We start from the raw sequence: 14838 nt of genomic DNA, 5'->3' as shown, positions 1-14838 counted from the left end.
AGCTGAAAATTACCATTGAACTCTTGAAAGCTTTCACAGTTGTCTGTGACACAATCGAGAATAATAAAGAATTTCTGTGATGGGTTTTAACCTATTTCAGTCTATGAATAAATTTGATATGGCTTACCGCTTCGACGGTATGATCCAATCACTTGTCCTGTTGTCCAAAATTTTCCTTGCCGAGTATATCACGAACGCGACTCAGAAATAACGACGAAAAGTTGTTGTTTCACAGCAAGACGAATATTCTCCCGGTTACAGGAAACTATATTCAAACAAAAGGCCAGTCCACTTAAGGAATCAATTGTTTGCATTGACACATCTCGCTTTTACGTTTGAAGTCCAATGTTAGCTATTGTTTGCATGCTCGAATGCGACCCAACATAAACTTTGTCCAAAGCCGCATTTGTCTTCTTTTTTTTTCATAAATCTTTTGGCCTGTCATTTATTTGATTAAGAACATGGCAGCATCACTCAGTCAGAAACATTAGATGGGATTTAGAGGATAAAGATGCAAAATCTTCCCAGGATTTCAGAGTTTAATAGGGCAAGTTCGATTTTCGGTCTAAGCTGTCCAATTAGTATTTCAGCTATGCCACTGTACAAAAGAAAATATTAGATTTGGTTATGGACTCGCTCGTGTGTATAAACCTACACGCAACGCGCAGGTGGTTTTGTTAAATTATTCTCAAAAGAAATTCAATAAGAAACGAAACTATTTGAAGAAACCGCCGAAACAGGAAATGGCGTGACGTCATCTGGCCGCGAGAGAGTTGGCGATTGTTTGCACCGGAAGTCGATCGTCCACTTTGTCTTAAAAGTAATTCCTTCACCAGAATATCATTATTTAGGTGCTAGACAAAAAAAAGAATAGTCTATAATGACCCTTGCGGCGGAAACCATTAACCACTCCCTGTATTGAAATGTTGTTTTAGGTTTGTAGTTATTTTCTCAATCTCAAAGTAAACTATAAATTACATTCGTTTCATAAACTGACAGTCCTTACGTAAGGTTTTAAAATTCAAAGTTTATCACTGAAAACGATATTCCATCATTCAATGACGAACTTCATCATTCCTTTCAATTGTCTGTTTATTAAAGGGTGTATTCTTTTGGTGTCGGTCATTTTGAAGAGAAGACGGATCAGTGTTGGAAAACTTTGACCCAATGTGTGCCAAACCAATTATATGGAAATTGCAGATGCGTGGGAAATCTATGTTCATCGGCATTTATGATTAACGTGATTCGATTTACCCCCAAGGGCGCTAATTTACTTTTAGCTCAAGGCAACCTGGGAAGTAATTCATATTAAGGTACCATATAGTCACCAATGTATAGGTGGGTGACTATATGGTACCGTAACATGGAGTATACACCCAACCTTGTTTCCAGGGTGTTCCCTCTTCAAATCGTGAAGAGGAGAGACCCTGGGAACGAGTTTGAGCTTGATCAGAAATAAAATACAAACAGCGGTTATAAACATAATAAACTTGCGCGTTTTATATGACGACGTTTCGTATGCTAGTCAACATATATTTTCAAAAGTGACCGTTATATATAATAGTGATAATTCAATTCAATTCAATTCAATTCAATTTTATTTTTCACACGTCGACGAGATTCAATACACTACATAAAAAACAATAAACATTTATATTACAAAGGAGGATTAAAAAGAATTAGGATAAATAAGGGGTATAAGGGGGGTATAAGGGGTATGGAATCGAGATTAAGAACTTGCTCCCAGGGCTATTGCCTCGTAATTGACGGGGGGGGGGGGGGGGGGGGTTATAAGCGTAAAGCCTTTGGAACGATTTTGATTGGAGAGGGGTGCTTATTTCGTTTTCGAAATAAACATCGGTTTATCGGTCGTGAGTTTCCAGAGTCAGAATTGCCTTTGCTTGTCATTTATAAATCAATATTTTAATAATTTTATTACTTTCAGATGAGATAGTATAATACTGTTTATTATATAGGCAGGAGTGTTTTACTGGAAAATACGCCACTCGAGCTCGTTAAATTCATACGTAACTACATCCGGGACTCGAGTTGCGTAGTTTCCATATCCTTACTAGTGAGGATATTGATGACCTCATTTCCCGTTTTTTTGCGGTTGTTTGTGCAAACAGTCAGTAAAAAATGGGGAGTGATAAATTTGTCTATATAATAAAGAGAAAATTACACGTTGCCTTGAAGATATGAATTTTATTTTCTCGTGTTAAAAACAATATTTTACCACTCGAAAATAAAATTCATATCTTCGCACCGCCGTGAAATGTCCTCCCTATATAATTCACTTCAGTAGAAGTAAAATGACAGCGTTTCATTTCACGATGCCACTCAATAGGATCAACAGGAAAGTTTTACTTATTGTTGGAATAAAGGGCCATTTGCTGGAACAGGGGCTCTTACGCAATAGGGGCGCTTATTGGAATAAGGCGGCGCGTATTAACTAAACGACACAAGGGTTGGGGGAGCGCTCATTAGAAAGGGGCCAGGGGGTGCCTAATTACATTAGGAGTCCAATTTTACTCCCTCTGGTAAACTGTCTGACTTTTTCCTTCATCCTGTAATATAACTGTGGTGTGCTTGATATCTTGGTAGATGTTGTGATCTCTAAAGGAGAGAATAAACTGCGAAGGAACGAAAACGAAAATGTTGCAAGTATACGCAGGATCTGTAAAAGATCTAATCAGCCCAAAATAAACACAGTAGCTCAAATAACTGCAAGGCTGATCCGACTGCGTAGAAAACTTAACACGACAGCGACATGATAGAGACCAAACTGAGAATCAAAATACAACCGTAGTTGCATTTTGATCCTCGTAGCTTTTGCGGGATCTTTAGCGTCGTTTAATTACAAAGACACTGAAAGGAAATTCCATGACTTTTAATCAAATTCCATGACCACAAAATTGACCAGCGAAGTGAACCGCTGACAAGGGGACTGTTGAAAACAGAGTGAAATACCCCACTGGCTGAACGTTTTCATGCTTGACACAAAGTTTCCTAAATTTCTTTTCTTTTCAACTATCAGCTAAACACAATGTTTTGAAAAATCTGAAATTTTCTATGACTTTTTCACGACCCAGACATATTTTTCTAATTTCCATGACTTTTCCAAGCCTAGAAGTAGTATATCTGACACGAGGTGTGTTTCATCAGATATCCAAACACTGAGAAGTAGGTTGAAAAAACGAGGCGCAGCCGAGCTCTTTAAACGACTTCGAGGTGCTTGGATATCTGATGAAACACACTTTTGAGTGTTTGATATGGCTCCTCAAATGATCAACAATTCTTGGAGAAATTAAAGGAAAAAGTAGGGAACATATATCCAAACCATAGTCACTGCAGTGATTTTCTTTGTTTCCTCTTGGTGAATTATTAATGAGTTTGAGAAAGTAAATTTCAAACTCCTTGACGTTTCCATGACCATGTGAACCCTTGCAAACCCACCACGCCCAATGTGAACTTCGGCCATCGCTGCGCATGCGTATGGGACCCACGAAATAAAAACACAAACCTCCACACAGAACATCACGTTTATTTCTTCTTACCGTGAGAATAGTTTACAACTCCTCAATAAAAATAATTCTCTTGAGAAGCCTGTTCTTAAATAATGCGTTTGACGCCGTAAAACGCTTCGCGTTCAAACCGTTTCTCAATACGCACTCTTGAACGCTTCATATTGTAAATACATACGTAAAGAACGCAGTTTGCCGTTTCACGCTGCTACAATGGAAGCCCGGCTTATGACCAACTTCTTATTTATAACGACCACTTTTCATTGGTCCGAAGAGACCGCATTTCAATCGAGTGTCACGTGTTCTTTGGTTTGGCTTCACTCAGCTCGGTGATTGGTCAGCAGAACACGCGCCAATTTTTTAGCTGACAAGAAACAAAACCAAAACCAACTGTGGTTTGCTCGCAAGCATTTTCCCGCGCTTGACGCTGGTGCGTCTAATTCTGATTGGTTTGCTGCGCCGTTTACGTCCGCTGACACTCGTGATTGGCCAAAGTGATTACTTTGGTTTTGGCATGCGACAATCAATTGAAAATCCGTCTAAACACGAACGCAATCATTTCGTTTAGGGTGCACGAAAAAAACGGCTAACGGAGAGAGGTTTCGTGAGAGACCTCTACCGTTTGAAAATTCTTTTTCTTTCCTCTTCTTCTCCGCTAAGGAGCCTGTCCACAGCTAATAGGGAGTTCAAGAAGCTAGTACAGCGACAGCAACGAGAACGTCACAAAACAATAGGATTTAGTGTGAAAAACAAAGGCCCTGCACGCGCGCTATAAATTTCAGTACATTTCTTCCCCGTACTCTACCAAACAACAACGTGAAATAACCAAATTTAAGGCTTTGTTTTTTGTGACGGTAAATTTATCATTCTCTGTCCCAACTTGAACACCGTTTCCACCTGTTCTGTTACTGAATAGTCCGGCCACATTGTACAAGTTGAACGAATTTGGAATAATCATGGAGTTGTACAAGTAACGAGAACTTATATTTTCAAGCGACGTTTTCGTTGCGTTGCCGTCGTGGTTCCTTAAATTCCCTAATTGTAAACCCTGGGACAGTCATCCTTCCTCCCTTCTATTAAATAGACTCGGCAACAGTGAGAATTTCTCAGAGGCCACTTTCTTTTAAGGTTGCCGGTGGTGGTATTAAGACGTGGTTTCCATTGTACTATCTAGGGCATTTTCAGACGATTTTCATTTATTTTCCAGGGGTTCGCCGGTTTATCCTTGCTTCTTTCAAGGCGTTGCTTTTCTGTTGGAAGACTTCTGATAGTGGAATAAAGATGTCGCTTCTATTTTGCGGCCCGTCACTGCGAGAGCTTCGGCAAACATCTTCACGACCTAAACAGAGATGAAAGGAAAGCGAAATTGGACGCCATGTGCCAAGGAAAATCACAGGAAAGGAAAAAAAAAAAAAGATCCTGTGAAAGGAATTTAAGCCTGGTAAAAAATAGATAGATGTATTTTTCAGTCGGTGACACCGATATATTCGGAAAAGAAAATTCCAGTTCTACCAAACAGGTGTCGAACCTATGACCCTCTGATTACTAGTTCGGATGCTCTACCACTGAGCGACAGGAGACTCGTGGGAGCTATAAGGCCATTAAACTAGGTTCATGGCACAAACATCCTGTATACTGAGGGGATTTGAATGTTGATGAGTGGTATAAGTAAAAGAAATAAAAGATCTTGTTACTTGGAATTGCTACAGAGTCATCAATGTTACCAACTTTGTCCACTTTCCTAGCGTGGAGTTAGGAAATTGATTTTTACTCTACCCTTGTGGAAGGGATGCTAATCAATCATAACCTTTGGCATTCTTTTCACTCCTGTAACGTTTAGAGAAAAAGGCTTGTCAAAGGAAAAACCTGGTGTACAACCTCAAGGGCTCAGTAGCTTTCATTTGAGTGGCCTGGTACAGTAATTTCCTGTGTAGGTGCTTACGATCGTCTGTAAGATGTAAATCTAACCTTTGAGTCTGTGAATGAAATCCTAAAGTGTGACCATTCAAATGAAAGCTACCGAGCAGTACTTTCCTGTGGTGCTGCTTATTATGCTGTACAAGGTGGTTCTAACGTTTGAGTCTGTGGATGAAATCCTAAAGTGTTACCATTCAAATGAAAGCTACCGAGCAGTACTTTCGTATGCACTACTCGTGCAGTGCCACCTGACCTCCAAGTTTGTTATTAGCGGTACTCCTCGGTCAATAGATGCTCTCCTTATCAGGTAGTTATCCTTGATGTATTTGGTATTCTGATTCGGAAGATTGATCACCAGATCCACTTCTTTATCCTGGATCAGTCTACAACAAAAATTTGCAAGCCAAGTAAGAGGGGTACCATTGGGACCACGCTCAAAATGTGTCCACTTGAGAGCAGTTTGAGCAGGGTTCATTCTAGAGCGCGGCTTTGCAGGATTGCCGCAATTCAAAAAAAAAAAAAAAAAAAAAAGCCGCATAAGATTTACGTTGGCGCGGCAAATGAGGCGCGCAACAGTACCCAAACTTAGTACTCTTTTTCTGAAATAAAGCTTTCGAAAGCGTCGCTGGCGATAAGATTGATATGACCGCCGCTCTATTACTTCTATACCTCTTATTGTCTCAATTGCCTTTCTCTTATCTGTTCTGTGTTCATATTCCGCACTTTCTTGAATTGCTTCTGAATAGACTGTACAAAGAAGTTCAATTATCTTTTTGGAGGCCCTTATCTTAGGGCCCTTTCTTGAAAAAGGGCCCCCTAAAATTACGGAAGGGGTCCACTGGGCCCTCATTGGCCAATTCCTAGAATAAATCCTGTTTGAGTCGTAGTGTGAGCGTGGTTAGGGCCACGAATGATGTCTGCTAACGAGGGGTGGCCAGTTAAATTAAAGAGACTAAAATTACAGTGTGTTGTATGGAAAGGATCAAAAATGTGTTCCCTTGTGTTACGGGAGGTTTTGTGGGCTGGGACCAACTGAGCGCCACTTTAACCAACACAAAATTACCTAAGGCCACCGTAATATGCTCACACCACGTACTCTTTTGGGCGAAAAGAGCACGTAAAGTTCCTTTTTGGAACAAGTAAAAAAAGCAAAGCCTTATTGTACACGTTTGAAGTACAAAGACCACTCTATAATTCTTTTTGCTTACAAGTAAACCACCCATCAGTGTACATTAAGGGTCAGTTATTAAAAGACAGTTTAGACGGTGTTTAACAAAACCACGTTCTAAGCCATTTTCAATTTTGCCAACAGTCATATCTAAACATTGTCTGCTGCCGATGGTAACAAGAAGGCTTGCATCACAGACTAGAAACCTATTTATCTACGTAAAATAAACCACCTATAAACAGATTTGGAGGCCCACTGATTGTCTTAAGCCGCGGCCTAAGTTAGACTCTGATTAAATAACTGTCCCTTAGCCTTTCGGTGCCGCTTGCCAAGATCAATGTTAGGTTTCCTTGAGTTGACATTTTCGAAGGAGAGGAGACATCATAGAGAAATAGTGAATTTTAACCACGCCCTCAAACCAAGATTCCGGAACGCGACATTTTGTAAGGGAGTTTCTCTTCTTCTCACCCCCCTCCCCCCCCCCCCACCCCTGACGGAATTTTCTAACATTTTGGATGCAGGTTTCACCTTGTTGCTGTTGAGTTGACTCCCACGCTGTGTAGAGGCCATTCAACTGGCTGAGCTGGAATATTGTGCTCGTTGAGGTACTGTGAAGTGGCTTCTGTTGCGTAAAGAGTGAATCCCAGTTTGTGAAGCTTGTTGGCTGTTGGCAAGAACTTTGGCTGTAGGGATTGCTGTTCAGAACACAACGATAAAAAAAAAGAAAAAGAAAATTAGATACCTTAATTAGGTTTCGACAAATATCGTCCGCCCCGCCCTTAGAAAATAGTGCTTAGGAAGTAGCAGCTCTTTAAACAGGTCCTCCTCACCCAATCTCGCGCATATACTGGGCCAAGTTGTTCAAAGCACGATAAAGCTAACCGGGGATTAGTGTAAACTTCGATTCCACTTTATATTTTCCAAAGATTTTTTCCCTTCACTTTTGACTTAGGCTTTTCTTTACCTCAAGCTAAAAATTAGCTTTCAAACACATTTTCAACGTGACGAAAACCTTGGTTAACTTTTAATCGTGGATTAGCGTTTACCAGCTTTCGAACAACTGGATCAAATGAACTATTTCATCTTTTCGAACAACTGAAATAATTGTTGTCTCCGAGTTGCCGTCATCATCCATCGCACGTAACAAGTTCGACCATCTCAATCAACCTGAAGAGAGTTGTAGAGATTTCAAACTGGACGATGACACAGGAGAGTTAACGAGAACGTACAGAAATCAACAAGAGCTCGCGGACGAGACGAGAGCTTAACCTGCGATCCTCGCTCTCGTCTGTCAATCATCATACCTGAATACCAATCAGAATGCTTTTCTTAGGCAGACGGAAGCCAGTTGACATCAAAGCCTTCAGGAAAGCTTCCTCGGCATTGGCGCCAAAACACGCGACCTGCAGGGAAACGAGGTTAAGATAAGGCCCTGGGAACAAGTGTTGCTTCTGGCGGGAAATCCGCGCATAAGCGCAAGCAACTACACCAGTTTCTAATCAACCGAAAAAAAAAAAAAAAAAAAAAAAAAAAAAAAAAAAAAAAAAAAGTATGGGTGGGATGTACCGTGAAACAAAAACGTTCAGAAAAAAAGTTTCCAGGAGGGACATTACTGCGCCTTTCAATAACATGCGGACTCTGAAGTTTAAAATTCAGGCAACCGTTTCGCTTTTCACTGCCGTCAATCACTAGAGCGGACCTCTTAGAAAACAACGACGTTTGGCTAAACGGGGTCAAAAGGTCATGTTCGTGCGTTGTGATTGGCGGATTTCGATCCACTTTGTCGGTTTCTGTATTTTTGTGGTCAGTCGGTTGTCTCCGTAATTATGATTGACGGCAGTAAAAAAACGCAAATCGTTAGCTGGGGTTGAAGTTCAGAGTCCGTATGTTATTGAAAGGCGCAGTAAATGGGACTAAAAGATTTTTATTTTGAAAATTTGGGTATCAAGTTTCTCAGGTTGTCTTCTTTCTTCAAAATTTCCATTTTGGACGGTGCCTCCGTTTGCTACTGCGCATACGTTCTGCGCATCTCGGGATGGTCAGAGAACATTCTCGACTCCAGAGCTCTTCCCTTTTGCGCATGACTGACGGCGTATATGACGTAATCGAGCCGAGAGGCTCTGGGGTCAAGAATGGTCAGAGGAGCTTGAAGAATTCAAAGCTGTTTTTGCGCGGTTAAAGACTATGTGTGAAAGCAGATCTTAGCAAGGGCCAGGAGCCATTCAAATCCAAAAAGAAAACTGGGGGAACCACGCATTTCAGAGATAGTTAAGCTTTAATTTGGAAAAAAATATGCCACACATTGTTATGCATTTAATGGTTTCATGGGATTATAGTTTCTTAATTATCTCCGAAAAATGCATGGTTATCCAATTTTCTTTTCGGATTCAAATAGCCCTTGCTAAGATTTGCTTTTCCCGCATAGTCCCAAGCCGCGCAAAAATATCTTTGCATTTGGAGGCACCTTCCTTTCGTCACCGTCAGAAATTTCTCATGCGCATGAGAAACTTTTTAGCATGCGATATCAGTGTGTGTGTGTTCCATGGTCACTAGCGTGATTTCTCGCACAAGTACGTCTTCCACTTCCTTCCTGTGGCGGAAAAGCCGGAAGGAAATAAGAGACTTCTGTCTGTAGGCTAACGTAATTTAGTAATCATGTAATTAAATAAATGTAGTTAATTCACTCGTCACTGCTTGATGGAAGAGTGGAAGAGCATGTAAATGAATTGACATCGTGTCTAAATAAATCCGCTGCTACTGAGGTGGACTACCTCTGCTGCAGTCTCCCTACTGGCTCATTCTCTGTCAATCAGACGTGAAACTCTAAAGGCCCGTTTAAACGGTTTCATCATTTGACCAACATTCGTTCAACAAAAGTTGAACAGATGTTGGGCAAATGTTGAACGAAGTGTTCGAACGGCTTCAACGCCATTCATCATTTTCAAGAACAAAGGAATGTTGTATCCAATGTTGAATGAAAGTTTAAACCAATTTAAATTTGATTCATTACGCTCTGAACAAGCTTTCAACATATTTTACACATTCAACAATGTTGAACGACCTGTTCAAACACCCCCCCCTCCCCCCCCACTACTGGTTCGACAAAGTGTTGAACGCATGTTGGAGCAAATGCTGAAACCGTTTAAACGGGCCTTAAATATGACCCTGCTAGTCACGGCCCAGGGCCAAGTTGTCCAAAGCCCGGTTAAGCTAATCCTGAGTTAACGTGAACTTAGATTCAAGTATATTTACTAATCAATAAGGATTCGTCCAAAAGATTTTTGTCCCTAAGTCTTGCCTAAGACTTTTCTTTACCTTTAGCTCGAAACCAGCCTCTAAAACCACTTTTAATGAGCGAGATTAAAACCTCGGTTAACTTTTAATCGTGGATTAGCGTTAATAGGCTTTCGAACAACCCGGCCCTGATCCATAAAGATTTTTGACCCTCAGTTTGGACGAAGACTTTCCTTTACAATTAGCTTAAAATTAGCTTTTAAGAACATTCTTAGCAAGCGAACTGAAAAATTTTAACCATTTAAAACATTTAATCATGGATTAGCGTTAATCGGCTTTCGAGCAACAGGGCCCAGTTGTTCAAAGCCCGATTAAGCTAATCCCGGATTAACGTGAACTTTGATGCAAGTTTAATTAATATTTAATAAAGATTCTCCCAAAAGATTTTTGTCCGTCAGTTTTGCGTTAGACTTTTCTTAGCTTTGAGCTTAAAATTAACCTTTTAAACCATTTTAAACGAGCGAGATGAAAACCTCGATTAACTTTTAATCATGGATTAGCGTTAATCGGCTTTCGAACAACCGGGCTCAGGCTATTAAAACCAAGCAAGCAAATAAAAACTCTTGTTGTCTTCTTACCTCGCCAGTAGAAGCCATTTCACATTTTAGCAAAGGATCTGCATCACGCAGTCGAGGCCATGAAAACATTGGCGCCTGAAAAAGGAGAGAAGACAAAAGAGTAGGGTTGTAACGTTCCTCTATCACGAGGGCGACATGCACCGTTTACAACGTCTTAAATGGTTGGTTGAGAGGACAATAGAACGAACAACAGAACAATGCTCCCAGCCCTAAAAAGCAATGCAGCTGCAGGTTATCAGGGCCCAGTTAAAATAGAGCTTTTGAAGGGTGTAGGTCTACTGCTATCAAAAAAGCCATATTTCCCTTATCCAGTAGCATACCATGATGAATATTCAGCACTGTGCAGATCAGTGGTAACATTACTGATAAATACAGATATAATATATATTAACATACGATAGTAGAAGGCTGCTTAAACTCAAAGTAACCACTTAGCCTGTGTGGCAGACACCAAAAGACACGGAGAAGGGACACAAGAGCGAGCGCGAAGCGTGATTTACAACGCGAGTCCCTCCGCGTTCTCTGAGTCTGCCACGCAGGCTCAGTAACTACACTTCTTTCCGCATTCTTTACGATCGATTGGCCTACAAATAATGGCACACGACTCACAGGGTTCGTACTCTTTACGGCTAAAAAATCCATGAACTTATCAAGTTTTCCATGACAAAACGTTCGTATCTTGCAGTGTTTATTAAAACTGAGTAAAAATATGTTTCTTGGTTCCCTTTCGTTATTAAAATTGTTCATCTTCTTCCTTTTTTATTCCCTAAAAGAATGATTTATTAGTGATTTTGTCCATAAACATAATTTTCAACGACTTTCCCTGGCCGACAATTAATATCCATGACTTTCCAGGCCTGGAAAACGAAATTTCAAAATTTCATGACTTTCCAGGTTTTCCATGACCCGTACAAACCCTGGGCTCATTGACCCAACAGGTAACTATAGTAAAAGATTGTGATAACGAAAGTAACAGGGGGCCACATGCGGAATTTCACGGGTAACAAATCTTTTTTTTAGAAGGAAAAAGAAGGATGTTCTACTAAAGGAACTTAACTTTGGTGTCACGTCTCCCCAATCATTACCAAGGACTATGACATCAGATTTTCAATTATATTAGTTAAAATTCTGATATCAAATTTACCAAAAGAAAATATTTGAATTTTAAATCGGTGTATGCAGATTGGAGTTTTACAGATGTATATGTAGATTGCACCTTTAATATAGTTTAGTAACTTGCACTTCCACGTAATTTTAGTTTGTTCTAACTACACACGACTCCACAAGCATAATTTTATGCTTTAATTCAGTCTAATTGTGCATAAATAAATAAATAAATAAATAAATAAATAAATAAATAAATAAATAAATAAATAAATAAATAAATAAATAAATGATTGATTGATATACAGCGAGATGACCAACCTTGATGCCAACATATCCAGACGGCTGCAGGGGCGTGTCCAAATGGGGTAGATTGTGCTCATCGAGTGGATGGTCCACCATTATCTTAGTAGCCACACCAATGAAGTCTGTACCCACTGTCTTGGACACAAACGGAAACGAACGCGAAGCACGCAGATTGCACTCGATCACCTGACGAGGAAGAAGAAGAAATACACAAACACTTGTTTATAAAATAAATTGCTCAAATTTCACTATTGTAACAAACTTACTATTGTAACCAAGAAATGAACTCTTCACACTCAATATTGTGATTTTGAAAAATTTTAGTTGCTTATTTTTAATTTTTAAATTGTAATTACTGTAGAGACGGACTCTAAAACGGGTGAATGTAGCCGCTGGATTCTATGGATCAGTCTTTCATTTAGTAAGTGCTGCAATGGTTTAATGGTTTAAGGACGGTGCTTCCTACGACAGATGTATTTTTTTCCCAGTTTACGACTATGCGAGAAAAGCAGATCTTAGCAAAGGATTTTGAAATCCAAAATGAAAATTGGGGGTAACCACGTATTTTTCAGAGATAATAAAGCAACAATAATTCTAAAAACCTTTAAACAATGCAACGCAATACATGGAATTTTTTTTTTCCCAAATTGAAGCTTTTAAGGGTAGCTTTTAATTGGGGAAAATTATTTCTGAAAAATGCCTGGTTACCCCCAATTTTCTATTTCTTTTTTAATTTTTGAAAATTGTTTTAACTAAACTAGTGAGCAGCACTCTGCGAAATGAAGCTGTAAAACTTGTTTTATTCTCCTACGCATTTCGTCTAACTAACGTAGACTTCTTCAGGGAGTTTTATATTCAAACACTAAACGCCTGTCCTTATGACTAAAAATAATGACGGTCGCAAACATGGCCGGATTTACGAAAGGGAACAGGCACAGCTGTGAAATTTTTACGCAAGGCGTGAGAAAATATTTTGGGGCCACGGTTTTAAAACCGTGGCCTGGTTACCCCCAATTTCTTTTAAGATTTCAAGAACACTTACTAAGACCTTCTTTTCCTACACAGTCACGCACCGTACAAAAATACTTTTGAATTAGTAAAACTCTAATTTCTTCAGGACTTCCGGAGATGCGCGGCACGTATGCGCAGTAGCAGAAGGCGACACTATCGCTAACGTAATCAACAGTTACACCTCCAAATAAGGAAATCAGTGAGAGGTTGCATGCAGCCTCTTCATTCAAAACATCGCTTCATACTTAATCAGTTTGATCTGGAGCTTGCAAATACATGGCTTACCATTATTTCGTTGTTTTTGGCTAGAAACTGTGTGTTGAACGGGCCAGAAATATTGAATCTCTCAGCAATCTTTCTGGTTGCTTCTTTGACCTGTGAAGCGAATGGTAAAAACTTGCACAAAACTACCCGTCAAACACACCTACATAAGACGAAATACAAACTTTTTCTGCTTGATAGCCAAACATAAATAATATAAAAAAAAATTGACGTATACTACATACTTATATATTTGCTGTAAACAATTTTTTTCCTTACTGTTGTATTTTCCTCTCCCAAGCCTAATTTAACTAGCAGAGCTCTTCAACCAGTATTATAAATTCAACTTCCCCTTATTTTATTTAACTGCACAGAGGTAGTGGCCAACACGAAAGCCTTGCTCCTTTGGCCACTACGCACTTCTTCCGTAGAAGGTAAAATCATTAAATAAATTGCTCTGTACGTTTAATTTTTCTTACCATAAATTATATTGTATTTCGTTGTAAGAAGTGTGAATAAAATTGAATTGAATTTGATATAATTGGAGTAACCTAAAAAAGATCACGCAAAATATATACAAAAACTCGCAGCAGGACGTATCGGGAATCGCGCCTATTTTATTAAATAAAACAGTCAAAAGGCGCGAGCTTCAACCAGAAGCATTACTTGAACAAAGAAACAGGTTTTCACCCCACGTGACTTGCACGGTCTATAGCGTGTAACACACAAACACGTGGCGGCACGTGGCAGGCCACGCCCATTTCATTACAACGACACACGTGGTAGCACGTTCCTTAACATGCCCATTCAATTAAAACATAACCACCTGGCAGGGCACATAAACACGAGATTGGACGCGGTCAGCCAAGACTAATTTATCACTCACCTGCCAGATGTCTTCTTCGCTGATAGTTTGTGGCGGTAATATCAGGGTAGCATCGCCTGAATGAACCCCAGCATTCTCCACGTGTTCAGAGATAGCATGAGCAACAACCTACAGGAACCAGGACGACAGATCGGGTCAGCAAACGATATTGCCTGTTCCGAAGTTCATAAGGGATTGGGTTCTAGTTTACACCGACATTGTTCAAAGTAAAGTAAGGTATTAAAATCAAAATAATAATTTTAATGTCAATAACACGGTGGAGTTCTTGTACAATCTCCCGAGCCAGAGGCTCATGATAAAGTGCTTAAGAATAATCCAGATCGAATTGGCCTTTTGGAAATGTTGCTTTTTTAGGAGAAAGATCACATAAAAAATAGTACGTTTACCAAGTTTGGTTGTTTCATCGCGTAGTAACCAGGCTGTGACCTGTCAAAGGTAGCCCCAATTCCATACAAATGTCTCTAATTCTAAGATGGCGTTCCCCAAATCCATAAAAAGTCTCTAATTTTTCCGATTTTTGAAAGCCTTCTACATGGTCGCAATCTGACGACAGAACCACAAACTTGGTAAACTGGCTAATTTTAATGTGATCTTTCATGTGATGGACGCAAATTTCTGATTAAATGAAAATTTAACAACTCGCCCCTGCATCCATTTTAACTCCGGGCAATTTGTACTTTGGCTCAATGATCAAAAACCATCCTTCAGCGTTTTGCGCAACTACATCACAATGAAAAACCCGAACTATTGACTCCTCAAAAATAAATGCTCTTGATTTGCCAGGTCAAA

At 39.7% G+C, this 14838-nt stretch overlaps 2 protein-coding genes across 3 annotated transcripts in view; both read right to left on the bottom strand.

Moving 5' to 3' along the window:
- LOC146455082 (kalirin-like) overlaps positions 1-299 on the bottom strand; it is a 139428-nt gene extending 139129 nt beyond the window's left edge. For both annotated transcript variants that reach the window (XM_085094656.1, XM_085094658.1), the window contains exon 1: positions 128-299. The gene's annotated coding sequence lies outside the window, so the exon portion shown is untranslated. The remainder of the gene's footprint in view (positions 1-127) is intronic.
- A 4090-nt stretch (positions 300-4389) lies between these two features.
- The window catches only part of LOC146455081 (carbamoyl-phosphate synthase [ammonia], mitochondrial-like), a 41978-nt gene continuing 31529 nt past the window's right edge, over positions 4390-14838 (bottom strand). Inside the window, exons 35-42 of the mRNA XM_085094664.1 lie at positions 14050-14157; positions 13188-13277; positions 11907-12077; positions 10482-10556; positions 7914-8012; positions 7138-7304; positions 5695-5824; positions 4390-4863 (exon numbers count right to left, since the gene is read on the bottom strand). Coding sequence (XP_084950790.1) covers positions 4759-4863; positions 5695-5824; positions 7138-7304; positions 7914-8012; positions 10482-10556; positions 11907-12077; positions 13188-13277; positions 14050-14157 — 945 coding nt within the window. The 3' untranslated portion in view covers positions 4390-4758. The remainder of the gene's footprint in view (positions 4864-5694; positions 5825-7137; positions 7305-7913; positions 8013-10481; positions 10557-11906; positions 12078-13187; positions 13278-14049; positions 14158-14838) is intronic.

This window comes from Pavona decussata, unplaced genomic scaffold, assembly GCF_977016875.1.
Source record: "Pavona decussata unplaced genomic scaffold, jaPavDecu1.1 SCAFFOLD_286, whole genome shotgun sequence".
Classification (NCBI taxonomy): Eukaryota; Metazoa; Cnidaria; class Anthozoa; order Scleractinia; family Agariciidae; genus Pavona; species Pavona decussata.
The sequence above is the reverse complement of the archived record's forward strand: the minus strand, read 5'-3'. Positions and strand labels throughout refer to the sequence as shown.